General features: G+C 42.8%; 1 protein-coding gene across 2 annotated transcripts in view; it reads right to left on the bottom strand.

Annotated features, from left to right (window-relative positions):
* Window positions 1-3716: 3716 nt before the first annotated feature.
* DNTT (DNA nucleotidylexotransferase) overlaps window positions 3717-27498 on the bottom strand; it is a 35872-nt gene continuing 12090 nt past the window's right edge. The window contains exons 2-11 of one of the 2 annotated variants that reach the window (XM_003255265.4): window positions 25552-25726; window positions 24687-24815; window positions 23298-23468; window positions 21352-21423; window positions 19672-19795; window positions 16161-16293; window positions 14952-15057; window positions 9683-9928; window positions 6307-6390; window positions 3717-4143 (exon numbers count right to left, since the gene is read on the bottom strand). In XM_003255265.4, coding sequence (XP_003255313.1) covers window positions 4057-4143; window positions 6307-6390; window positions 9683-9928; window positions 14952-15057; window positions 16161-16293; window positions 19672-19795; window positions 21352-21423; window positions 23298-23468; window positions 24687-24815; window positions 25552-25726 — 1327 coding nt within the window. In that variant the 3' untranslated portion in view covers window positions 3717-4056. The remainder of the gene's footprint in view (window positions 4144-6306; window positions 6391-9682; window positions 9929-14951; window positions 15058-16160; window positions 16294-19671; window positions 19796-21351; window positions 21424-23297; window positions 23469-24686; window positions 24816-25551; window positions 25727-27498) is intronic. The other variant, XM_012505812.2, reaches the window with a different exon arrangement.

The raw sequence follows: 27498 nt of genomic DNA on the forward strand, positions 1-27498 counted from the left end.
CTGCAATCCTCTGAGAATTCCAAATGGCTGAAAAGTCTGGTTATGTCAGGGCGTATATTAAAGTGCTGTACCTCCAAGTAAAACTCAGAAAAAAACCTCTCTCCTCCATCCTATAGAGAGGCTACCTGAACTCCAATAAGTTAAGGGGTGAAAAATACTAAAACTGGACAGGTGAGACTGGGGAACATTTTGGAAGTTGGCTGAGTCTGTCCAATAGGCTGTAGAACTATTTCTAAAACTGAAGGGGGCCTCTGGAGGACAGGCTGAGTGTAACCTGGGGCTTAAAATCTGATTTGTAATGACAGAGAATCAATTTATCATAGACTTTCATTTCCAGGCTAAAATGATTTGAAAGATTTGATTGTGAGCGAGAACAAACCATGTTGACAAAATTCTACCATAAATGTGACTGATTTTGTCATGAAGAGTCAAACAGTGATTACTGTTGACTCACCTGGCCAGGGATTACCCACTTATGCAAGCCAAGGTAAGGATATGGGTCTTTGTTCTGAGAGCTGGGGAGAGCCTAGTCTTGTGTCCCACCTCTTCTAGTTTCTCTGCCGCAACCACTTAGGCCTCCTCTCTGCCCTTCAGATGCCATGGTCTGTTCACAAATATAGGCTTTCTCTCTGCAACTCAGACACGTGGGAACCTCCAGCTGCAAGAGCTTTCTCTCTGCTCATTTTATGCCATGGCCCTCCTGCCATGTGGGCCTTTTCTCTGACACCATGGTCCTTGCACCACATGGCCTTTGCACATGCTGTTAGTGAGACAGAGCTGGAAGTCCATGGAGGCCAAGGTGAATAGAATTTGCAGGGCAGAGTACTGGAGAGAGAGTTGCACAGAGACAGAGGAGACCTCTTGATTATTCTATTGATCAGCATATGCATGTGAGAAAACTACCCAAGGCTGGAGAAAGAACCACACAAAGGGATTAGAGGGAACAATACCCTAAGCTCTAATGGGCCAGGCCTCTCAGTGGGAGGCCAGAAACAGTGCCTGTTCCCAAACAGCCAGAGTAGAAAACATCGTGATTCACCAGGCATCAGGCAGAACACTGAGAAAAGTATTGCCTCAGTAGTGGGGAAGAATATTAACCCCGGATTAGACTACATTAGTGCTGCCTAACAAAGCTCCAAAGTAAGACGAGTCCTGCCTAACAAAGCTCAAAAGCAAGATGAGGACACATCAAACTGTTTCCAAGTAAATTAATCACATCCTGGAACAAAGTTAAAGAATATTAACAGGAATACAAAAATATCCAGGAAAAAAATCACAATATTCACAATGTCTAGAATCCAATATAAAATTATCAAACTTGCAAAGAGGGAGGAAAACGTGACCCATAATGAGGAGAATACTCAGTTAATAGAAACTGACTCAAAATTGACACAGATGATATCATTAGTAGACAAGGACATTGAAACAGTTACACTATATTCCATGTATTTAATAAGCTAGAGGAAAAATTGAATATGTTAAATAGAAGCATGGAAGATAGTTTTTAAAACCTAACTCATACATCTAAAGATGAAAACTATAATGTGTGAGATAAAATACTGGAGAGGATTAATGAAACTAGACATTGCAGAAGAAAATATTAGTAAACTTGAAGATACAGCAATAAAAACTACCCCAAATAAAACACAGATTTAAAAGGCTGGGAAAAAAGTGAACACATAGAGCATCGGTAATCCATGGCTTCTTACATATAGTTCCAATGTTTTTAACAGATAATCTGCTTCCTACTTGATCTGCTATATCATACTGTGCTTGCCTCCAAGGGTTCTTCTGTCAGCCATCAGAGGGCGCTCTACTCCCAAAGTAGGAAGCACTGGCGAAGGCTGAGTTCTGGTAACTAGTCACAATAATTGAAAAAAAATTAGGCCTACAGCAAAAAAAAAACATGTCCAGAACTGATAAAAATTCTGGCCTACAGCAAAAAAGAAAAAAAAAAGACGTGGGCATTTGTGAAATCTCCAACAGGCCTTTTCAAATAAGGAAAGCAGCATTTAGAATCTGTGAGGTTCTCTGATGGGGAAACTCCTCTGGCGTGGACCTCCTGGGGCTATTGTGTGGTGGGGACCTCCAGAGAACAGGGCTGGGGAGTTGCTCAGTGAAGGTGACAAGGCCACCTGCACATTTCCCAAATGTCAGCCACCTGCGTCCCTCTCTCCTCATTCTTGCCACACCCCCCATTCCACTGGTAATATTTCCTAAATGATTTCCCTGACCTTCAGTCGCTTTTCTTATATAAATAAGCCTACTCCAAAAAGGAAGCTTTATATCACTACCGTCAATAAGGAACCATTTTCTTAACACCTTTCGAACACAAATAAACACCTTTCTAGAACATAAGCTTTATGCTTATAATCATACAGGCAGAGATTTTTGACAGTTTTGTTATCTTTTCTATGCCCTGTGCCTGGAAAAATGACTGACATGGTAAGCACTCAATAAATATTTATTGATCATATCAGTATGAAAATATTCATCTACTTACCACCTAGAATAATCCTGAATATCATAACTGGGAAACACTGGGCAGCAGAAAAGACTAGAATACTTTGTGGATTTTGGGATTTGAGGCCAGTGGGGGTGGCTGCTGTCCACCCTCTTGTTGTTCCCAGTTTTTTTTAGCCATCAACGCAAGATGTGACACACACACACAAGCACAACCTGAGGCCCTTTCAGTGTGTTAGTTTCAGCCTGGACTGTCTTTGGGTTCCAGGATGGGCAAAAGTTTTCACCTGCCACTTCAGACTCATTAAGATAGCTATTATTATAAAACAGATAATGCAGAAGATAACAAGTGTTGAGGATGTGGAGAAATTGGAACGCTTGAGCACTGTTGGTTAAGAATGTAATATGGTGCAGTTGTTATAGAAAACAGTACAGTGGTTCCACAAAGAGTTAAACATAGTAAGAATAACCATTGCATCTAGCAATTTTATTACTAGGTGCCTACCAAAAGGATTGAAAGCAGGGACTCAAACAGATACTTGTAGGCCAATGTTCGCAGCAGCATTAGTCACAATAGCCAAAAGGTATTGTATCTCCCAATATCCTCTTCCCAGAGGGACTGGAAGGAAGGGAAAAGGGTTGTCCTGGGCCTCCCAGCTCTTTAGCAGGCTGAAGACATGATGCAGCTGGAACAGATGACCTGTTAATTCCCTTCAAGGCAAAGGGTCTATGCCACCTGGAGGAGGCAGGAGGAAAGAACGGGTCTGGAGTCTGGGAGTTCCAAAATTTCCCTCAGCCAGGGCTCCCTCCCTTCCCTTGGGTGCCCTCAGATGAAGAAGCCAAGAGAGATTGACTTCCTGAGAGAGACTGAGCCATAAGGTGTAGACAGAAGCTCCAAGATGGAAAAAAGAGGGAGATGTTTCTTTGGTGGTTTAGGACATTGTCTTTCCTTCAGCATGATGGCAGGGAGAATACATCCTTTATGTGGTCCTGCGCTGGGATGCTTAGGGAACCAGCTGTACAATGGCCAGGAAGGAGCAGGCACTGAGCCGAGCTGAGCCAGTCCAGAGGCAGCACTCCTCCTCCACAAGCTCCAGAAGGGACCCAAATCCCCTCTGGAATCTCTGCATCTTCTAATTAAACCTGTTTGTCCCCTTAAGACAAACTGTAAGCTCTTTATTCTTCCACTTAGTTACACTTGTGTTTTAAAATAGTTTATAATATTTGAGTGAAGAAAAACAGATTCCATCATCTTGTTTCCGCGTGTTTTTATTAGAGATAGACAGTATTTCAGCTACACTGTGAACAAAGTGGGCTTTGATGAGCTTCCCTGAATGAGCCACCAATGACAACATCGTTTCTCTTGAAAAATGCATTGTGAATTCTATGCAACAGTCATAAACATGGCCTATTAGAACCTTACCCATTACCAGTGTTGCCTTCCCATGTTTCCAAAGCTGTATATTTCTAGTAGCAATCTGCATTTCAATAAGACCTAAATAACCCCAAACCCTCCTATGGCATCTTTTACTAATATGATGCATAATTTATTTAACTTGAAAAGAATAGGAAAAAAATGTTGACAACACTTTCCTAGGCATTTCTTTCCCATGGTTCAATATAATCCAATCCCAGATGCGCAAAAATTTCTTCTTCACTTTCTGCTTTGAGGAATATCCTCTGAAAACATAACAAGAAATATCTGCATTCAGATATTTTTCATAAGCACCATGGTGTGGACACAGTGAAAGTGTTACTTATAAAACTGCCTTGTCAGAATGAATTACAGCCCAAACATAATTCCCTGCTTCTGAGTATGAAAAGTCATTTTAACTGACTTTCCAAAATATGGTACTAAATGAATTAAAGTAAAATCATAACAGCTTTAACATATTCAGCAAAGGCCATTTGGATATTTTTTCTACGGGCTGTAGTTCTGAACCACAGCTGTTTATTAAAACAACCTGATGGAGTTTAAAAAATAAACATTGAAGCTTGAGCCATATCCCAGCCCAGTGAAGTCAGAAGCTCAGGAGAGGTCTTGTAATCAATCTATTTGAACACACTGGGTAATTCTAACATGCAGTCATAATTATGTACTGCTGGTAATTACAGGATACTTGCATGTGTTGGGTTTTCCTCTAGCTTTCCATGCTTGCCTCTAACCCCGGCAGGATCCCACCCTGTGATCTCTTTAAGACCAAGCAGCTCTTCTCCTCCATCCCTTCTTGTACATAGCACAGTGCTAGGCACAGAGAAGGTACTTGCTTACATTGAACTATTTAGAATGTATTAATTTGTAAGTGTTCCTTCATTGTACTTTGTGAATCTGCCTTCACCCACACGCTTAGCATCCGAAGCTTTCCTGTCAGCATCCACAGCCCCCTCTTCTGTGAGCAGCACCTGGATTTTCCTATGGCAAACCACTCCTCTTGACTCTTAGTCCAGGAGGGTTAGGTGGAGCTGCTCCCAATTCCAAGAAGAAGCACATGACCCAAGTCTGGCCAATCAGAGCCACAGTAATGGGTTCAGGGATAGGCACATGACCCAGGCCTGGCCAATGAGCATCAGGTAGGATTCTTGGGGGAATTATTAGGAAACAGGCTCTTCTCTGTTGAAGTAACTAGAAGAGTGGGACTTATGGGAAAACCTGCCTGAGAATAAAGGCAATACTGCAGGAAGCCTCCCTGAGCACCCATATTCGGCTGCCCCTGAACCCTTAGGTATTGCAGTATATAACCCAAGTTCCCTTTTTCATTTGTGTCACTTTAGATTTGATTTCTGATATTTGTAACTGAGACAACTCTAACTGAATACACCTCATTTAGACTACAAGCTCCTAGAGGGAAAGGACCGTTACTTTTTTTTTTTTTCTGGCACAGATTCTCACTCTGTTGCCCAGGCTGGAGTGCAGTGGTGTGATCTGGGCTCACTGCAGCCTCCGCCTCCCGGGTTCAAGTGATTCTCCTGCCTCAGCCTCCCAAGTAGCTGGGATTACTGGTGAGAGCCACCACACCTTGTTATTTTTTGTATTTTTAGTAGAGACGGGGTTTCACCATGTTGGCTGATCTTGAACTCCTGACCTCAAGTGATCCACCCACCTCGGCCTCCTAAAGTGTTGGGATTACAGACGTGAGCCACTGCGCCTGGCCAGTACCATTACTTCTAGTTATTTTGAGTTTTCTTCCCCCCGGAGCCTATTTTGGTGTCCTTGATCACTGTAAGAAGAGTAGCCCTTAGTACTGTGGTTTTAGCAGTTGGATATTTAACTCTTCATAACTTCGACAGGCATCTATCGTTTTGCTGAGGGATGAATTGGATCATGACCACGGTAAGACTAGCACGCCAAATGAGTGACATGGCTAGTGAATGAGACTAGCTGGATACTCATTTATGTCTCAGGGTAGCTCTGTTGCTCTCTTTCTTGCAGGAGACTGTTGTTAATGGCCTACATGGCCACTCAAAATGCCACTGCCCCCTGCATTTGAGGGGTACACAAGTAGTATTTGTGATTTCTGGGGATCCCTGGTTTACTTTGGAGTTACTCATTGCCAATACCAAGGATATACCAAACCCAGTTAATGTTCACTGCTGGACTCGTTCTGGAAGCCCAATTAGCTCATCATCTTTCAGCCAAAAGCTCTCGAAGTGCATTCTGGGCCGGGTGGAAACTATGAATCTGTGGAAATCTTTCCTGCTGCCCTCAACTACGATCAACTGGAAATAGAACACGCATAACAAAGGAAACCATACCTGGATACTAAAATCAGTTCATGAAAAGAGCTCAGGGGCCAGCCTTGGGGATGAGGATCAAAGTAGCCCATTTTAGGAAGAGAACTGTACCTTGGTCTTGTCATATAAAGCATGGTTATCCAGAATCATCTTCCGCTCATGTGTGGCATAGCGCCGGAGGTCTCTCTCAAACTGCTGAACAGGAGATAGTTAAAATAAATTATTAACACATCTAGAATGTCTTCAGTATTAGGTGGCTACATCCCTCTAGTGAAATATCTAACTCCACTAAACATTCTCAAAGTGATTTTCCTCCCCCAGGGCCAAGTTCTCTGGTGACAGAAGTCCGTGCTCCCATGAGCACACCAGAATGTAAGCTCTGTGAGAGCAGAAACCTGGTTTGTTCTGTCCACAACCATATTCCCTCAAATAGTGCCTCGCATGTAGAAGATGTATAGCAAATGTTTTATTGAATGAATAAATAAATAGCGTGAGCATTGTACCAGAATAATGCCTGGTCCAGAGTGAATGCTGGATAAATACTAGTTTGGTGGGTTTTGAATGATTTGGAATATTATTATTGTAAAAGAGAATGGAGGAGTCAGGGAACCCATTCCAGCCTGGATTTTGTCCTTACCTGGCTGTGCATCTCCTGTCAAGTCATCCAGACTCCCTGAATCTTGGTTGAGTGAATGAAAGGATGGAGGAAGGACATGATTAAGACTCCCTCTGGCTTTAACATCCTTTCACACTGAGATGCCATGAAACTGATCATCTAAGTCAACTGCTCTTGGATGACATCTCCCACAGTCAGGAATGGGCGCTGAGACTGAAGGGAGCAATACATGAAGCCTAAGACAGAGGACAGGAACACCTTGGGAAAGGAGGGCAATGAATTGTCATCAAGACTAGTTTTCCTGAGAGAAACACAATCTAGAAATTTTGTCCTCTTCATGTGGGATTAGGGAGCAAGCCTGGGATACTGGTGCCCTCTAGTGGTAAGGAACAATTTGCTATTTTAGGAAAGCTAACCCTGGATGGGTGAGGAGATGGACTTTGCAATCAGAAGTCCTTTATTTGTTTAAAGTCACCCAGCTAAAAAGCAAAAGAGCTTAGTGCTCTGCCAGTGCCTTGCAGAATCAACAGCAACAATTTCTGGGAACTTGGAGAAAAGAGACTCGAATGTGCTGAAAACATGTCCATCTTAAAAATAAAATGGGCAAAGGTCAACCGCTTCAGCCAGTGATGCTTAACTGGCATGACATTGCATAACCAAGGACTTCTTTCTGGAACTTTCCCCTTTCTCAGTCAACTATGTGTTCCCAAAGATTTATGTCTATCAGACAAGTTGCATTTATGATATATGTTTTCTTTTCTTCCCCCTTTTTTAAGAATGAAAGAAGCATTTAGTTGTCAGTCAACATTTGCGATTAGAGTAAGAAATCCCAGTGCTAAGATGCTGTGCTGAATTAGTTCCAGTCCAAAGCAAAGACACCTGACATTTAACCCAAGGCTGAGAACAATTAATTTGTGTTGTGTCATTCATCTGTATAAAAAACCCTCTACGAACTCATTTCACTCAAAGCAACAACCAGCTACCTGGGAAAACAGGAGAAACAGGGTGAGGTGTTTAGTTGGGAGGGTGGAACACATGTGAATGGGACTCAAATCACAGGTGTCCTCTCCTGTGAGTGACAGGAGATAGGAGCTACTGCTTATCCAGTACTGGCCACGTGCTGGCTTGGTGCTGAGGCTTTGAGAACATCATGTCACCTAATGTCTCTGCAACCCAGGGAAGTAGCTAAGGTCATCGTCCTCATTTTCCTGATGGGAAAATTGAGTTTTACAGGATATAGGGAACTTGTCCAAGATCACCCAACAGTAAGAAGCAGAGCAGGAGCTTGCAACCAGGTCTGGGATGAACTCAACTTGTGCTCTTTCAGAAAAATTTTATAGCTTGATTTTATTTTTAATTAACATATAATAATTGTATGCATTTGTGGGTTATAATATGATATTTTGATACATCTATATACATTGCAGAATGATAAAATCAGACTAATTAGCATGTCCATCACCTCAAACATCTACCATTTTTTTGTGGTAAGAACATTAAAAATCCTCTCTTTTAGCTACTTTGAAATATACATTTTTATTAACTATGGTCACCATACTGTGCAATAGAACAGAGTTTATTCCACCTGTCTGACTGGAACTTTGTACTTATTGACTCTTTTCCCTGTCCATTTTCTGCCCTCAACCCCCAGCCTCTGCTAACCACCATCCTACATTCTATTCTCTACTTCTACGAGTTTGACTGTTTTAGATTCTACATATACAGAAATGAGATCATACAGTATTTGTCTCTCTGTGCCTGACTTATTCCACTTAACATAATGTCCTCTAGGTTCAACCATGCTATCTCAAATGACAGAATGTCCTGTTTTTGAAAGGCTGTGTCATACTCCGCTGTGTATATACCACGTTTTAAAAATCCATTCATCTGTTGCGGATGCTTAGGTTGTTTTTATATAATATCTTGGCTATTGTGTATCATGCTGCAATGAACACGGGAGTGCAGACCTCTCTGACACACTGAGTTCATTTCCTTTGGATATATACCCAGAAGTAAGATTGCTGGATCATATGGTAGCCCTATTTTTAGTTTTTTGAGGAACTTCCATACTATTTTCCAAAATATGTAATTTACAACACCACCAACAATATAAGAGGGTTCCCTTTTCTCCACAGCCTCACCAACACCTGTTGTCTTTCATGTTTTTGAAAATAGCCAATCTGACAGATGTGAGATGACATCTTATTGTGGTTTTAATTTGCATTTCTCTGATGATTAGAGATGTTAAGCAAGATGGCACTATCTGTTTGCCATTTATATGTCTTCTTTTGAGAAATATCTATTCAAGTCCTTTGCCCATTTTTAAATAGGGTTATTTGTTTTCTTGTTATTGAGTCTTTTGGTTTCCTTGTATGTGCTGGATTATGGCCCTTATCTGATGTATGATGTGCAGATATTTTTTCCCAATCTGTGAGTTGCCTCCCCACTTTATTAATTGTTTCCTATTTCAACCCCTTTCTGGTTTCTGTACTTCAGTGATTCTCCTACTTGAGCTGCATCAGAAACACCTAGAGGCCATTTCCAAACACAAATTTCTGGGCTGAAATCCCCAGAGATGCTGATATGATTCCATAGGTTTGGAGTGGGGTGAAGAATTTCCATGTCTAACCTGTTCCTGGGTAAGGCTGCTGCTGCTGGTGTTGGGGACCACACACTGGGAATAACTGTTCTAAATCAATCTGTCATACTTGACCATGTGTGGACAGGACGCCTTGAGTTAGAGTTTTCTGGTACTGGCCCCTCCCCTGTCACCCGGCCCCTGTTGCCATCATCTCTCCCCTGGGCCCAGGTAGACTCGACTTACGTCTTTCAGAAAGCTAACGTCATCCCATGGGTCCATGTAGCACTTACCCGGGAGCCAGTCCATCCCAACAGGGCGAAGGCACGACGCTCATAGGGGCACAGTACTAAATCCACACGGATGGCCTTCCAGGTCTTTCCCTCCTGCCAGCTGGACTGGTCACCGTCTACTCTTTGACGAGGCAATTTGAAAATCAGAAAGCACTTTTGAAAATGATCCAAAGCATCAACCTTCCTGCTAGGCAACCGGAGCTTTTCAAATGTTGACTCCACAAGGTCATAATATAGAAGTAATCCCTGGAAAGAAACAGAATGGTGTCAGGAAAAGGCCCTGATGAAGAGGATCTATGATTTAACACTGGATTCTTAATGAAATCTTCACAGATTTGAGCAGAACATGGATATGTGTTTGGGCTTGCATTAAAGGCCCACCTGCAAACACTAGGAGAAAACACTAAGAAAGTGGTTGCATTATCTTCCCTTTACGGAATAGGAATTTAGCGATGAGAGAGGCTGAGGCAAAGCCACTTAATGACAAAACTGCAAGAAAATCTCCCTCTCCACTTCTCCACCTCAGCTAGTGCTCTGGGCTCTCCTCAGTCCTTTAAAAACAAACCAACCATAAACAAAAAAGCCATGCTGCAGGAATTTGAGACCAGCCTGGGTGACATAATGAGACCTCATCTCTACATAAAATTTTAAAATTAGCCAGGTATGATGGCATGCGTCTATAGTCCCAGCTACTCAGGAGGTTGAGGTGGAAGGATCCCTGGAGCCTGGGAGGTTGAGGCTTAAGTGAGCTATAATCACACCAGTGCACACTAGCCTGGGAGACAGAGCAAGACCCTGTTTCAAAAATAAATAAATAATAAAATTTAAAAAATCATATTGTTTCTGGGGGGGCAGCTTTGAGTTAGTGTCTGCTATAGTTTGGATGTTTGTCCCCCTAAACCTCTTGTAGAAATTTGATCCCCAATGTTGGAGGTGGGGCCTAATGGGAGGTCTTTGGGTCACAAGGGAAGATCTCTCATGAATGACTTGATGCCGTCCTCATCCTCATGGTAATGAGTGAGTTCTCACTTTGTTAGCTCCCATGAAAGCTGGGGGTTGCAAAGAGCCTGGCCCCTCCCCACTCTGCCTTGCTTTCTCTCTCACCCTGTGAGCTCTGCACCTGCCAGCTCTTCCTTGCCTTCTGCCATAAGTGTAAGCCCCCTGAGGCCACACCAGAAGCAGATGCTTGGTGTCATGCTTCTTACTCAGCCTGCAGAACCATGGGCCAAGTAAACGTCTTTTCTTTATAAATTACCCAGCCTCAGGTGTTCCTTTATAGCAATGTAAATGGACAAAGGCAGTGTCCCTTTATATTATACTGATGACCAGGTTTAACAAGCTGAAAGTGTTGTGGCTGGAGGCTGAGTCTAACTTTGGGGCAGGATGACTTGCTATTTCTAGGTAGCACTTGGGAGGCTCTTTCTCATGAGAGTGTTACTCCACCTGCCTTGGAGAAAGTGGGATAAAGTTAACCACACATGTTTCACCTAAAGTTGCCTATCCAGAAAGTGGACAAGTGATTCTAAGACGTGCCCAATCGGATTGCCATTCTTGGTGGGAGTTCCTGATGGCACAGGGCAGATGTGGGGACGGCAGAGAGAAACATGCTAGCAACCACTAAATCTGGCAACAAAAACAGCAAGTAACCCTCAAATAATGTCATCAAGCTACTGGGATGTGTGATTTGTTACCATGTACTCTTTAGGTTAGATGTTTAAAAGCTCTATCATCAGAAGCATTTGGAAGGTTTGCTAAAGCGCAGTTTGCAGGGCTCTGTCCCCAGAGTGATGCAGGAGGGGCAGGGAGGGCATTTCTGACAGGTTCCCAGGCAATGCTGGTGTTCCTGGGCCAGGGACCACACTTTGAGCATCATTGGTAAATTGATTATTGTTAGGAATCATGCTTTGCCTTTCTTCTACAAACCTGCACAAGACATTATTTCAATTAAAAAAGATAATTTTTATTTTGTTGACCTCAATAGAGGGAATTCTTCACCCTTCACCGCCTTGAAGAAAAAACACCATTTGAAGGGGGAAGCACTAGTGTTAGGAAGAACCTCTGGAGGAGGTGGTAGATGTTGCCATAGTTAACCTCTAATTACCAGCTCAGGAAAACACAATTCCACTTTTTAAGGAAACTTGCTAAAACTAGTACAGAATAGCAGCTTTTTGTGTAAATTTCAATTATGTAAATTTGAAAAAGGAGATATAAAAAATATGAACAAGTCTCACATGAAAGCCAAATTTGTAATAACACACCTTCCCGTAAAAAAAAAAAAGCCCACAAAGCTGGATTCCTTACAGTAAACTGTGCTTGTGCTATTGCCACATGGTGGAGTCACTTGGTGGCTAAGAGAGAAATGGGCCATTCTTTATTGGGTTTTGTCTTGAATTTTGCAAGGTGTTTGAGAATGCATCCTTGAACAAAATGCTCCTGTCTGCATATTCAGAAGGTTGTCTGCAACAGGCCACAGTTGTCAAACATGCACATAACCCCTGATGCCACCTCTAGATCTCCAGCCCTGGCTATCTACAGGGCAGCCCTCTGGACTCTGGCTTCCCCATCAATACCCACTCGTTGACTGAATATTTACATCAGCATGTTCTTTTATTTTTCCTACTGGACACTGAGGAACTCCTGACTAGGAGGAGGCATTTCGCTGCCTCTCCGTCCCTCCCATCCTCCCCAGGGTACAGAGCGGCCAGTTCTCAGGAAGAGAGCTGTGGGGCAGGAGGGAGATGCACTCAGCTTCAACTCCCACAGGAAGGCTCCATCCAAATTTAGTTTCAGGTGCCTTCTGAGGAGTGTTGCAAGGCTGAGTGTGAGGCTCCCTAGCCAGGATCCCTTCCCTGCCCTTCGCTTCTAATTCCCTCCAACTCCTTCTGGGAAGACTCGATGCCCAGTATTCAAACTCATGTCAGTTTCTCAAAGTGAATATACTCTTTACCCTCTAATGTCTGTCAATACATTCCACCTCCCAGCAGTTCCATGAACTGGAGATGTGGCCACACGGAACAGTTAGGGTCCTATACCCAAGGTCTCACCCACTGGGTGGGAACCAAGACCAGAGTCATTTAACCTCCTCTCTTTGGGTGGAAACACTGGTGCTATTGAGAACTCAGGCTAATGGAGTCTTTGGGGATGGCAGCCCTCCCCTCAAGATCAATATTTCCAAGATTTTTGCTTCCCTGTCTCCCACCCCTGACCAAGGGGTTTCCTACAAAGATCACATTCAGAGTTATCTGATGGGTGACTCGACCAGATACCATTGGTTATTCACTATGCTCCGCAGGTGTTTTGAAACATTGGATGCACATGTTGTGCATGTTGTGACAGAATGTGCATGTGTGTACCTGCATAGACTTTATAATTTGGAAAGTGCAGCTTTTGGTAAGCATGGCAGGGCATGGGAGTGAGGCAGAGGGGGAAATTAAATAAGAAGAACTCATCTGCCGATTTCACAACCGAGGTTTTGTGGGCAGGCCTGGAGCTGCAGGGATCTAGTCAGGGCTGAGACACCAAATTGCAAACAGCTTCTCTCTGCTGTCAATGTTTGTCAGTGAGTGAAGGGGAAGGGTAAGCCCCTACCCATTCTTGAGCCTCCCTGCCTGGCCCAGTGCCAGGCTTTCAGGCCGAGTTCAATAAACAATTGTGCATAAAAGATCATGATAACAGTCAGCACCATTTGCTAGGCTTTTACCATTCATCAGGTACTTCACCAAGTGCTTTATCTAATTCTTTCATTTAATCTGCTCCTTTAATGAATGAAAGAAGCTTGTTACCTCTGTTTTACAGATAAGGAAAGTGAAACTTGGAAAGATTAAGTAACCCATCCCAACTCATATAGCTAGTGAATGGTGGGGCCGTGCTTTTAAAATCCCAAATCTAAAACCCACGTGCTTACATTGACATCAGCCTCTGCTGTGGCACCTGCATGTAAAATGCCCATCCCTGCTTGGGGACCAGCAGTAAGCATGACTTCGTTGAAACTAAGGAAAGACCAATGGAAAGAGGACTCTCTGCTGCTATCTCTACCCCATTCCAGTCTTTAATAGTGTTGGCCTGGGGAGGGGAGGGTGCCTATAAGCCAAGGTCAGATAGGTCCATTTTTGCAGGGCCTCCACGTAAGGAGCCAGACAGCCCACTTTCCACCAGGCCTCAGCTAGCAGGGTCCACAGGCCATGCTCCCTTGTCTATCAGTGAGAATCTTTCGTTGATAAGAAAGATTATAAATGAAATCTTGAGCAGACCAGTGGGCCACTTTGCTGACCCTTCCTTGTGCTGCCATCCCCTGGCTTTGTCTATTATGTTCACTCCTAGGGCCACAGGCTGCCTTGTGTTCATTCTCCTGAGAGGGACAGAGTGAGTTGGGGATGGCTTCAGAGATGAATTTGGATCTGGTTCTAAAGTTGAGTCTTCACTTCCAGTGCCCCTGGCCCTAGGTTTGTGTTTCTAGCTTTTATTTTCACTTTATCTGAGGTTTTCCTTTTCTGGGATATCAGTAAGCTTGGTCCACACCCAACAGATGCAAACTACTCAGGAAGGATGAAGCTGTGAGGAGAAACACCAGCCCACCCAGACCTATCTACAGGTCCCAAGGGTAGGACCCTCTGGTCTCTCTAGGAAGTGAGGCTCTCACTAGAGTTGGACAGGAGTCAGGGCCTGCATGTGGCTCTGGCTGCAGGTTTAGCTTAGCTTACTTTGGTTTCCTCCACCAGGCAATAGGCCTGTCACAAGTCTGATCTCTGCAATTTATGGGGGCTTCTGAGCCATGACCTCTGCAGGGCTCAGCTTGCCCTCATTAGTTTCCTTCATTCCATCTCAGCACAAAGTCAAGGTGGTAATTGACCAGCATAGAATTCGAGGCACTATCAACACCTTTTAGACTGATTTTATCCCAGTCTTTGCAGTCCTGCCCCCTCACTCAAGCTTGCAGCTTTCCGGCTCACATTTCCCAGGTCTTCACAGTGCATACTTTTCACTTTGTTTGGGTACTTTAATGCCTCTGCATGTCAAACACAAATGCATAGCCACCCTTGGCCCTGTTGGCAATAGGATAAGTATAAATAAACAAGAATACAGGACATATTCATAACATGTACTCTGGGACCCAAAACAGGAAAGTCTTATTGTAGGTCATATGGCCTTGTATAAGCTGCTGCAATTGATTAGATGGTCATTACACAAATATAAGGCAAGTAATGTGCAAAATTCAAGTGTTAACATAATGTTTGAGTGTGCATGTATTTTTCATCTTTCTTCTTCTCACCTTTTTTTCCCATAAGTTCATCACTTTCTGTAAAAGTTGCTCTTCGTCCTCTGTTGATCCTGGGCTGGTAATTAAAAAATCTACATCATGCCCCATCTTCTTACCCCTAATTTTCAAAAGCAGTATAAAATGGAAATCAATTAGATTTTAGTCTTCATTTTTAAAAAATCACCTTTGTTTCTATGCCTTATGCTTAAGATTTGCAACATAGAAGGATCTTGACCTTTTTTTAAGAAACAAAATATCCTTGGTTACACATCTCTATTCCTTACAAAATAAATTTATGACACAGAAAAAGTCATATATAGCATGTATGTGATTATGTATATCTGGGCAAAAAATAACAAAAAATTATTTATTCTACACACTCACACAAACCTACATGCACCCACACATACACACATGGAGACAAGCATGACAACAAGCAAACCAAGAATTGTATTCACATAATACAAGGTAGTGTTCTTGGAATTATGACATGGAGTAAAGGCGTTATCTTAGATTTGATCTTCTCTTACTTTCTTCCTTGCCCCAAACCTATTTTGTTAGAATGGCCAACAGCCACCAGGTAGGAGGGCTGGAGAAAGAGGTGGAGGAGGCTGTTGGAGGAAAGAAATCCCTTTCTGAAATGTAGGTCAGAACACACACACATCCCTGTGAAGTGTTCACTCATTCATGAACTCATTCAGTCAGTCATTTATTGACTCAAGATTTCTTTGTGCTAGGCATCATGCACTAGTCTTGCTGAGAACTAAGCTCTACAAACTTAGTGGAGAAACCATACACAGGAACAAATCACTGTAACTCTGTGGATCAAGGGCTTTGCAGGTATTCGGGGAGCATGGAAGAGGGGGCACTAATTCAGCATGGAGAAGGAGGGAGTCAAGGAAGGCTTTCTGGAGGAGGTGCCATCTAAATTGAGTCTTAAAGAATGAGGGGAAGTCAGCCAAGCGAAAGTTTGAGGAACGCAGTCAAAGCAGAAAAGTCTGAGTAAGCAAAGCAACAAGGCAAGAAACAGCTCTGAATGTGCAGGGGATGACAAGCCATTTGGGGTTGCCGAAATGAAATGTGGGGGGCAGGAGATAAAGCTGCAGAAAGAAGCTGGCACCAGATCACAAAAAGCCTTTTGTGCCATTTCAGATGCCTGTCCGAGTCAGGGAGCCACTGAAGTATTAGGGCAGAGGAGGCAAAGCCACCCAAGTTATTTACCTCCGGAACCCTCCGGTCATGGTGATGGAAGCATCCGGAAGAAATGCCCAGACAGCCTCTTTAACCAGCACACTGACGGCCTCTGCTTCTGCCCTGGTCACACAGCTGACAAGGTCTTCATAATACAGAAATCCTGAGAGGCCATATGACAGGTCAATGGAGAGAGTGATGCATGTGTGAAACAACCAGCCCTCAGTAGAAGGGGATTCTGTCCCCACAATAGAGCTAACATGACTACAAGCATCAACACCAAACTCCATTCCCATAGAGACAGAATAATCCATGTGGTTTTCCTGGTTGTGAATTTTTCAGGGTAACAATGGTTCTTTGTTTTCTAACCCAGAGGCTTACAATTTCCTAAGAAGGAGACAATATATCACATCCTTCTGGAATCCAAACTGTTCAGATCTGACGTCCTACTGAAGAACCAGCGTTCTTGATCAATAAGCTGTGTCCTACTATTTTTCAAAAGGTAAAGCATAAAGATTTGGGATGAGGAGGTTTAGAGTTGGAAGGTGATGGATCCATTCAAAAATTAAAGTCAAGAATAGGAGCACGGTGGATGTGTGTCTGAAGCAAGGCAGGAAATATCTTAGGTGGTTTAGCTTGTTGCTTCTTTGCCCGACCAGCATGAATTAATGAAAGTTCAGAGTTGTTATGATGAAAAGCTAACTTGGTGGTTCCCACAGAGCGGTGTGGAGGGAGATTTGGAGGGAAAGAGCAAAGGAGAAGGGAGGCTTATCTCCAAGGATTGGGGTGAAGTATTGGCGAGGAGATGAGCCTGGTGATTAGATCCATAGAGCCTGAGGGACATCAAATCATGCTTCAGCATCACTGCTCTCCTGTATAGGGTCTCCAAGAGGGGGCCATTCAAACTCTGCTGGACTCTAATAATGGGGAACTCTGATACCTCCAGAGGAGCCTGTTTCCTAATTGTAAACTCTGTTGCTCCAGTTCTTTCTTTCGAAAAGCCTAAGTCTACTTCTTTGCGATCTCACCTACCACTGGCCCTCTGAAATGACAAGAGTACATCCATTGGTCCTTGTTTCTCACCCTGGGATTGTGGAAGGGAGGCAGCAGGGTTGCATTTGGCTTGCACACCCTGCCAAATTTCCCATGTTATCTCTAATGGGGACAGTCACAGAAACATGCTGGCAAGACCAAGAGAAAACGGTATTCATATGAATACACCTATAAACTGTGTCCAATACCAAACCACACCACTTGTGGAACACTACTTTCTTTATTTCAATATGATACTTATTTTTTATTTTTATTAAAAAGCCACATTTCTAAAAATTATTGCAACATGGCCATTTTTGTGAGCATGAGGAGTTTGATCTAAGAAGCAATGCTCTATTAGGCTCTAATACAGAAACTGTCATCATGACTAATATTCAAAGTACAACTCACTGGGTAACCACAAACGCGGTGCTTATGCAGTGATATACATGATCCAAAAGTCAGGATTCACAACTATTTCTTTTTTTTTTTTTTTGAGACGGAGTCTTGCTCTGTCGCCCAGGCTGGAGTGCAGTGGCGCAATCTCGGCTCACTGCAAGCTCCGCCTCCCGGGTTCACGCCATTCTCCTGCCTCAGCCTCTCCGAGTAGCTGGGACTACAGGCGCCCACCACCATGCCCGGCTAATTTTTTGTATTTTTAGTGGAGACGGAGTTTCACCGTGGTCTCGATCTCCTGACCTCGTGATCCGCCCGCCTCGGCCTCCCAAAGTGCTGGGATTACAAGTGTGAGCCACCGCACCCGGCCTCACAACTATTTCTTTAAGAAGATATGCAACTATCAAGAATGAACATGTAAGACTATGATGATTTGTTGACATCCATGAAAGTAATTTAATTGGCTTTCCTTTTTGGTATGGCAGGGCGACTAACTTATTACAGGAAACTTGTCGCACAGTATAGGGTTAAATATGTGCTGCTATAGTTCATAAATTGACTTTTCAAGGCAAACGTGGCATGTGCATGCTCAAGCCTCAGGGAACTGCAATCAAGTGCAAATATAAGTAAAACCGAATCAGGTTATCCATCTGACTCATGAATTGTCCTTTCAGTATGTTCAATTAGCTTACCCTTCATAGTATTCTAAGCTATTCCCATTGGCAATTCCATTCATTGTAGTGTTGCTCCAAGGGGTGCCTATAACTACTTGTGGGGGTATAAGTATAATGGGAGGGCATTCCTTGATTTCTGCATAGAACTGGTAGCATTAAACAGTTCGATGGAAATCACCGATTGACTAAATGAATAAAGCTGCTTCATTCAAAGGGTTGGAAAAGCTCAACAGGAAGAGCAAAAATCCAGTTTACAAAGCTAGGGAATTGGAAGCCCTTAGATCCTGAGAGCACTGGACGTCATTTGATAAGGGTTTCATCCAAATGAAACACTATATTGCCTCCCAATTTCTCTGTAAGCATTGAGTCTTTACTCATCATTCCAAACCATTTACTTGCTACTTATGTTTAATACTTATTTAAATTTCTTTTGAATGGCATCTTGAGAACTGGTGTAAATCATGCTTATTAAACGTGTGCTTTCAGGGTCCTGGAATATAAATACTGGATCTTTTTTTCTTAGACTCTTTTATTTCCTATGTGGCATTGTATTATTAGCAATCGTTCAAAGATTAGCAACTTTACAAAAAATGAGTAGGGACTGTGGCTGTGATTCACTTTTGAATCACAACTGTATTGTATTTTTATTGCTTGTTAAAAGTAAACATTTTTTTAAACACACAATTTTTTTCACACTGTATTGCCATTCCTTCATTTTTAAAAAACTTACTGGGAGCCTCATAAATGGAAGTGACCAGGCTACCTTCAATCTCTGAGAGGCCGTGCCAGGCTTTCAGGTGGGTGACGACAGCACTCGTGTCCCACCACGGTCTTCTCTTAGGCTAAAGAGTCCTGGTTGGGTATATCAACCCTGTGCCTAGATTTCCACCATTTCCCTTCTATTTTCCTGGTGTTTTACAGTTTCTAGAGCATCTTCACATTTGTGCCAGGCAACAACTCTAGTTTGTTCAAGTATTCTTTAGCAGCCAACCCTTCTGTCTTTGACTCTTCACCCACAACTCTTACCCAGGGAGACAGCCAGGACCCAATGTCCAGAAGAGTCAGTAAGGACCAGATCAGCAGCACAACCTGGCTTGACATTTGGGTGAAGAACCACCAACAGCCACCATGGAGGGCGCCTTTGCTCAGTGCCAGACACAGTGCTGAGGCATTGCCTGCATTATCTGATTGACTTCTCAGCTAAGTATCAATGTTATCTCCCTTTCATAGATTAGGTAACTAAGGTTCAAAGATTTTAACCAACTTGCTCAAGATCACACAGCTGAAACTGCTGGAGCTAAGATTTAGATCCAAGCATCAACGGACCTCAAAGAAGTGTCCCAGCTCTCCCAGATTGGAATTGCAGTGTAACTGACTTAGAGCTCCACCACGACCTGACCAGCCCATAGCAACAATGACTTTTAGGAGAGACAATTTACCTGCTTTCTGCATTTGTGTAAATTTCAGGCTTTTGTCCGACCTTACTTTACTCAGAGTTCTGAAACCCATCCTGAACCACTTCTCAGAAGTCTTCAACCCCACTCCAAATACAGAAGTAAAGAGCTAAAATGGGGAGAAAGGCATGCCATCAGTCTCTAAGATAATCATTATGACATCCGAGTCATGACGCTTTCCAGGTCTCAGGCAAGGAAGAGAAAGTATAAGCAAATCTTTGACCTAGTTTCTCCTGAGTATGACGAGCAGGTGTGTGATGGTTATTTTTAAGGGCAGTTTTTATTTCAGGTGAGTCCTTTCTTGACATGTGGCATTACAAAATGAAACCCGGAAGTAACAAGCAGGTTCTGGCACCTGTGCAGGGCTTAGGTATAGTCTAATTGACGGCCTGCCTGTACTGTCCGTGAGTGATATGCTATCTCTATAGGGCTCTCCCCTTTGCTGGGTCTCTTACAGACACTCATGCTCTGCATAGGTACCCTCACATTTTGAAAAGAGATGCTCATGTAGGTTATATAGTTTCTCCACCATCACACAGGTGGGAAGTGGCACAGCCCAAACTTAAACCCCGGTCTATTTACACTCCAAGCCCGTGCTCCTGCTCATGGCCATATTTTAGGCCTGTACATCACTTTTGCTTTGAAGGGACTGGTGGAAGTCCCTTCCACTTGCAAGTCTAAGGTAGGGAAAATTGGGAGGTAATAAACCCTGCTTCCAAGTAAATGGAGATGCAGTAAGGAGATTTTCAGACACAAATCTGCTCTTTAAGAGCAGTTCCGTCCTGTCCCCAACAACCCCCCCATGGTCCTCATGTCCCATGATGTTTGTACCCATGAGTGACAGACTCTTGGAGGGTAAGGCAATTTGTACATCACGACAGCATGGCAATAATCTGGGCACGTGAATTTATTTAGGCATTTTCTTCCTAGACCAAAGCTATGGATGGAATTCCCCCTCCCAACCCAATTTGTATGTTGAAGTCCTAATCCCCAGTATGACGGCATTTAAGACAGGGCTTTTGAGGTCATGAGAGTGGGGCTCTCATGATGGCATTAGTGTCTTTTTGTTTGTTTTGTTTTTGAGACAGTCTCACTCTATCACCCAGGCTGGAGTACAGTGGTGTGATCTCAGCTCACTGCAACCTCTGCCTCCCAGACTCAAGCGATTCCCATGTCTCAATCTCCCAAGGAGCTGGAATTACAGGCATGCCCCACCACACCTAATTTTTATATTTTTGTAAAAAGATGGGGTTTCACCATGTTGGCCAAGCTGGTCGAATTCCTGGCTTCAAGTGCACCCGCCTTTGCCTCCCAAAGTGCTTGGATTACAGGCATGAGCTATGGTGCCTGGCCCAGGATTAGTGTCTTTATGACACCAGAAAGATTGCTTGTTCTCTCTGTCTCTCTCTCACCACGTGAGCAGGGGAGCATGTGAGGACACAGCAAGAAGACAGAAAGAGAATCCTCACCAGAAACTGACCCTGCTGACATCTTGATCCAGAACTTTTAGCCTCCAGAATGGTGAGAAAATAAATTTCTGTTGTTTAAGCCACCCCATCTCTGTATTTTATTATCACAGCCCAAGCTGACTAATACAACCAGCCAGAATAAGTAATAAGATTAACTGAAAAACCATTTTCAATAAATATATGTAAAATCACTTACTTTGAAGGATTGATATCGTTCATCATTTAACACAGCTTTAACTTCAGAACTTTCTCCGTCTTCAATAATCTCCTAATGGACAGTTGAAAAATATTTTAAATTAGTGATGTTGGACAATTACTGTCCAAGACTCTCAAATTCATGGACCTAGTAGTTTGGTTTCTCATGAAATGTGCATGCATCATATGCAGGGGTATTTCCCCAATTGATCTGGAGAAAACAAGACATTTCCCTATAATCTTGAAAATGCTAGCTCATCATATATCCAAGGACCCCTTTACGATCCTTATGAACAAAGATACAAATGGTTAGGATCCAGATCTATAGAATCCCAAACCAAAATATTCACTGAAAAATGTATGTCCAAATATTAGTGATAATTTTCTCTTCAGTGAATATGACCTTACTGAAATAAGAAGACTTTTCCATTGAGAAGGTTAATTTTGGACCCACAAAAAAGCCAATCTACATTCAAGCTCTTGTGATGTCTAGCTCAGAGCCCCCTTCCTCTGAGTAGAGTTGGGATGATTGTCCTTGAATAATATACCTTGCACTTGACTATACAGAAACTTACTACCAGATGACCAACTTGCTTTCCTGGGGAATCCCTAAACACCGTTCATTAAATAAGCACAACCTCTGGCGCTCTCCCTGCAGAGCTGTAGAACCACCTCCACTTCATGTCAAACGCACCACTGCTCTAAGGTGGCGCCCCCAGGTGGAACTGACGGAAATCAGACCATTTCCCTGCTGTCAAGATTTAGGCCACTTGAAACTTTCACTATGATTAGTAACAATATGGGAGAGTTCTCCTTCTACTAGCTGGTTCCATGTAGCTCCAGCTGTGATAATATTAGGGTATGGATTATAAATAACATGCCTTTATCTATTTATATGTTACAGTAGGTAGCTAGTCAGGCATGAGCGGGGCAGGAGAGGGCTCCCCCTCCAAACCAGGAATGTCAGGCGACCATCAGGTGATGGTCCAGCAGTTATCACAGTATCTCTCTAAAATGATAATTAGTTGCAGCTAGTGCTAGAGAGAGGCAATTCCTTGATGGTCTGGCAGTTGTCACCCTATAAAATGATTAGTCGCAGCAGGTGCCAGGGAGAGGCAATTTCCCAATAGATGAAAACACTTGAAATTGGTAATCAGCAGCTTCCATTAAAATCTCAGGAATTGGGCGAGTGGGCATGAGCGTGCACATTAAGAAACAAAATGGCAGAGTATAACTTTCCAGAGCATTCCACGGGAAAAGGGAAGAATGCCTCAGGTGAGCATGCATACAACTCCAGTAGACACACTGGGCATGCTCCCCTCCCAAGCACAAGGCGGGCACTGTGCATGCGGGTGGCTCACCCTAAGGGAAGAATCATGGGAAAAGTGGCGCAGGACCCCGGAAGTATGCCAGCGTATAAAACCCCAAGTCAAAAGGTCAAACGCTGCACTTGTCCTCCAAGTTGCCCACTTGGGTCTCTTCCAAGTGTGCTTTCGTTTCTTTCCTGCTCTAAAGCTTTTTAATAAACTTCCACTCCTGCTCTGAAACTTGCCTCAGTCTCTTTTTCTGCCTTATGCCCCTCAGTCGAATTCTTTCTTCTGGGGAAGCAATAATTGGGGTTGCTGCAGACCCCAACGGATTCACTATCAGTAACTCTGACACCTGCCACCACTAACGTATTTTGGTGCCATGTGACTAGGATATTCACAACCCCTAACATATATATATGTGTGTGTGTGTGTGTGTGTGTGTGTGTGTGTGTATATATAAATAAACACAGAGAGAGAGAGAGAGAGACAGAGGAGAGAGAGAGGAATATGTATAAAGGAAAATTTGTGATGTACACCACATCTACATAGTTGACAGGAAAATCTGTTAGCTACATCTCTCTCTCCCCCATCCCCACCTACCCATTGGGAAGTGGGACAAATCCCATTTCACACTTACCTCTATGATACCCTTCTCCTTGGACCCCAGGCAGGGAATTCCTTCTGTGTCCTTCATACTGATGATTGTGAATGGCAGAGATTTCAATACAGAAGCTGCTCTCATAAATGCCACACAGGAGTCTTCATTTTCTCTAAACTCACAATTTTCAGCCAATATATCAAAGGCATCCTGAAGGATAAAACCAGATAAGCAAGAGATCTGCTTCCAAGCCCCTGAGACAGTGGTCACTCACAAACGCCTCTTGCCCTTCTTTAAATATTGGAATACCACTTGCATGTTTCCATCTAGGTCAGGAGGGGGTCTCCCATACCCTTGTATTCCTCTCTGGTGGCATGGAGTAGAGTTGAATTGAAAAGACAGGTACCAGAGTGCATTATACGGAAACTTGGAGTACACTGCTATTAAACATTCACAGATGATTTAACTAAAAAATGCTTTGGTGCTCACAGCATCTTGCTAGTCATGACTCAGCATAATCCCTCCTTCTGTAGTATCTTCCCACTAGCCTGTGGCTAGAATTCTGCCTTGATCACTGAGTATCCCCATAAAACACAGCACTTAACACAGGCTTGTTGAATGAATGAGTGTAGTCCTAGGTCACACAGACCCAGAGCCAAGATTATTTAAGGTAGGGCATGTTTGTATTTCTAGCAGGGGAGGAAGCAGCTGTAGCTGCATGATCTCATGCTCAGCATATCCAGTAGCTACAATTTCCTGGTCTTTCCAACACAGACGTGGAGCTGGAAGTCTAGAAATGAGAAGCTCTGTATTGATCTACTACTACATGTTTCATCCAGCTAACCACTGACTCTAGGCTAGCAGACAAGCAGTTGTGGGTTTTAGGGCCATTCAAAACACAATCACCAATCTGAGGGCTGAGTGGAGCTTTAGATATGATCCTTCCAATTTTTTTTTTGAATAGATGAGGAAACAGGCTCAGAGAGAGAAATTGACTTGCCCAAACTAGCGAATATCAGAAAGGCTAGGTTTGTTCAATTTTTTGGTTTCTCCGCAAAGGCTGTTGATGCATTGTTACCATTTCTATGTAATTTGCTCTTACTATGTTTTGGACTAATTCCAGTACTTGGTTTTTCAGAATATTTGCCTTTGACAAGTGTTGTGCCCATTAATGACAACTCTCTGTAAATAGTAATCCGCTGTCTCTAAAGAATATAACTTAAATGTATTTGTCCATTTCCAGGAAGGAAGGAGACCCATTCTCGATAGAAAGAAGGATAGAAGGATCAGAGATCAGGCTAGGGCTGTGGGTAGGTGGGAGGAAAACTTTCCCAGGTTTTCAGAAAAATTTATAGTTTAATTTGCGGTCCACAGAAAGAAGCTGCAAGCCCTTCGTTTGCCCTGGGTGTTGATGTAAAGTCTCGTTACCGTGAATATCTGGTTACAGTTGTTTAAAGTGGTTCTTCTCTGACACGCATACTGGGAGATCTTTTGTACAGCAATTGGTGGAGTCTTCGGGGGGCCTGGGTTGGTGCTATCTGAATAGTCTCTTCTCACCTAGACAAATGCATAAGCATCCATTTTCAATAAAAATTAATAGTAATAATAGATATGTATGGAAAAAATTTGGAAGTAGTTGTCTGTGGTTGGAGGATAAAATTATAGGAGACTCAAAATTTATGTTATATACATCTCTAATATTTGAACTTGCTATTATCAACATGTATTATTTTTGAAATCAGAAAAATAACATGAAAAGACCTATCAATTAAATATCATCTTCCTTTTCTATGAACTTATGTAGTTATGGTCCAATCCCTCTTCCCAAAGATTCTAGCACAATTGCTCAAATATTTGGAATTGAGAGCTTAACTTTTTGTTTTGTTTATTTTGTTTTGTTTTGTTTTCTGAACGATCACAGTGAGAGAAAAAAAGGAATCTCCTGCTTTTCTGGCTGCCAGAGTATCAAGGCTTAAATATTTTGAAATATTTGTGTATAAGTGTGTTCAGGAAAATAGCTACCACTCATTAGATGCCTACTATACTTAACACACTGTGTTAAGTGCTTTACGTGTATGTTATTCTAATCTTCATGACCATTTTGTGAGGCTGGCATTATTGTTATGTCATATTATAAAGGAAGAAACTGAAGCTCAGTAAAGCTAAGTGACTTGCCCAAGGTCACACAGGAAGTAAGCAGAGAATCTAGGGTTTACCCCACCTCCGTTGATTCTAAGCCTATGTTCTTAACCATCAAGCAAAGAACAGCGAAAATCACATCCATGACACTTACAACAAGCTGGTGTTTTCCTGTCATCTCCACTGGTTTCCCTGCTCCTATACATTCTATCAGCCAGGAGACATCAAGGAGCTCTGGTTGTGAGCTGACTTGTATTTTCTGTACTTGAAGCCACTCCAGAACATCCGAACCCGAGTTGTTCTCTGCTACGATGTGGGTGACGGAATCACTGCAAAATGCTAGACAGAGTTACCAGCTGAAGCATCTTTCAAAATCAGAAGCTCCCCTCTTTCCTCAAGGTTTCCGAGCATTCCATCTGATGGAAAAAGACACATGCTAGACCTAACCATAGGTGTGGAGAATTTAGGCCTCCATGCAAGGGAATTCTCTCTACATTAATTAGTATGGCAACAGTGGTCTGGGGGTTACATGTCAGATGCGTGAAAAATAAAGACAACATTAGCAGGACTGAGGTGTTGGTGGAAAACCAAGGTCCAGAGAAGATGGAAGATGAAATTGCTCTTAAAGTAGCACCTAGCATTTCACATGAGGTTTTGGCATGCTGCTCCATTTTTACTAGTGGAGGACTTTAATAATCTAATGGCTTTCAAACTTGTTTGACTGTGACCCACAGTTAGAAATACATTTTATATCATGATCCAAAGTAGACATAGAAATAGGTACAGATATAGCTATGCTTATATGGGTTAAGCAACTGTCTTAATCCATTTAGGCTGCTATAACAAAATACCTTAGACTGAGTAATTTATAAACAACAGAAACTTATTGCTCACAGTTCTGGAGGCTGGGAAGTCCACGATCAAGGGGTCGGCAGATTTGGTGTCCTGTGAAGGCCCATTCTTCATAGATGGCACCCGCTATGTGTCCTCACATAGCAGAAGGAGAAGGCAGCTCTCTGGCCTCTTTTTTAAGGACATTAATCTCATTCATTAGGTGGAGCCCTCGTAACCTACTCACCTCCCAAAGGCCCCACTTTCTAATATCATCGGCTTGGGGATTAGGTTTCAATTTATGAATTTTGGGTGACACAAATATTCAGACCATAGAAACACCCCATTAAATGATTTCACTGTTTATTATTAATAATAAATTAATTATTTATAACCAGCCTTCAAGAAATTTTGCTTTACATGTTTTCAAAGCATGGACAGGGATCTTTTTCTTAGCAGGTACTGAGCACTTACCATGTTTAAGGCATTGGCCAAGTGCTTTACCTACATCATCGCATTTAGCTCCTCAATGAGTATGACATCATTCACACTTCAAAAATGAGGAAACTGAGGAACAGAGAGGTCAAGTGACATTCTAAAGGTCACACAGCTGGTAAATGATACTCATCTTTTTTTATTGTTTTCTCTGGGCCAGGTATGTTATTTCTAGTTTTTAATAAATCTTCACGGTCAGCATTATATTATTGGACCCAGTGATTTTTAAGATCCTTTCAGTTCAAATAGTCTATAAATCTGAGCAATAGCATGAGCACACAACATACCCAAGCACTGAATAGAAAACATAGCAATATTTTCTCTTCCTCCTCCTATTTCGTTTCCTTGATTTCGTCTTTCTCCATCTTTTTTTGATAGAATCTGATTCATGAGGTATTTTTTTATTTACTATTATATGCACAACCCTAGATTCCTTGTGATAGTGGTGGTGGTGATGGTAGTAGGAGGTTGGGTACCAAAGAAGAAAAAGGAAGTTCCTGGACATTAGTATGTTACACAAAACAGATGGCTTATGATGTGAATTATGACAAGACATGAGGCATGAAGATCTGCCGTGTTCAGAGAAGGAAAAAGAACATGGTGTGAGCTGGGAGAGGCAGCTGGTTGGTGGAAGAGCTGGGATCGTGTCTAGTCCTGAATGACACACTTAAAAGGCAGAACTTAGGGTTCTCCTGGAAGAAAAGGGTCAGGGGCCAGAAGGACAGGGAGGAGAATGGCCTGGGTTGGAGTGGAGAGTTTATATTGGGAAGTAATT

This window comes from Nomascus leucogenys, chromosome 3 (genome assembly GCF_006542625.1).
Source record: "Nomascus leucogenys isolate Asia chromosome 3, Asia_NLE_v1, whole genome shotgun sequence".
In the NCBI taxonomy this organism is placed as follows: Eukaryota; Metazoa; Chordata; class Mammalia; order Primates; family Hylobatidae; genus Nomascus; species Nomascus leucogenys.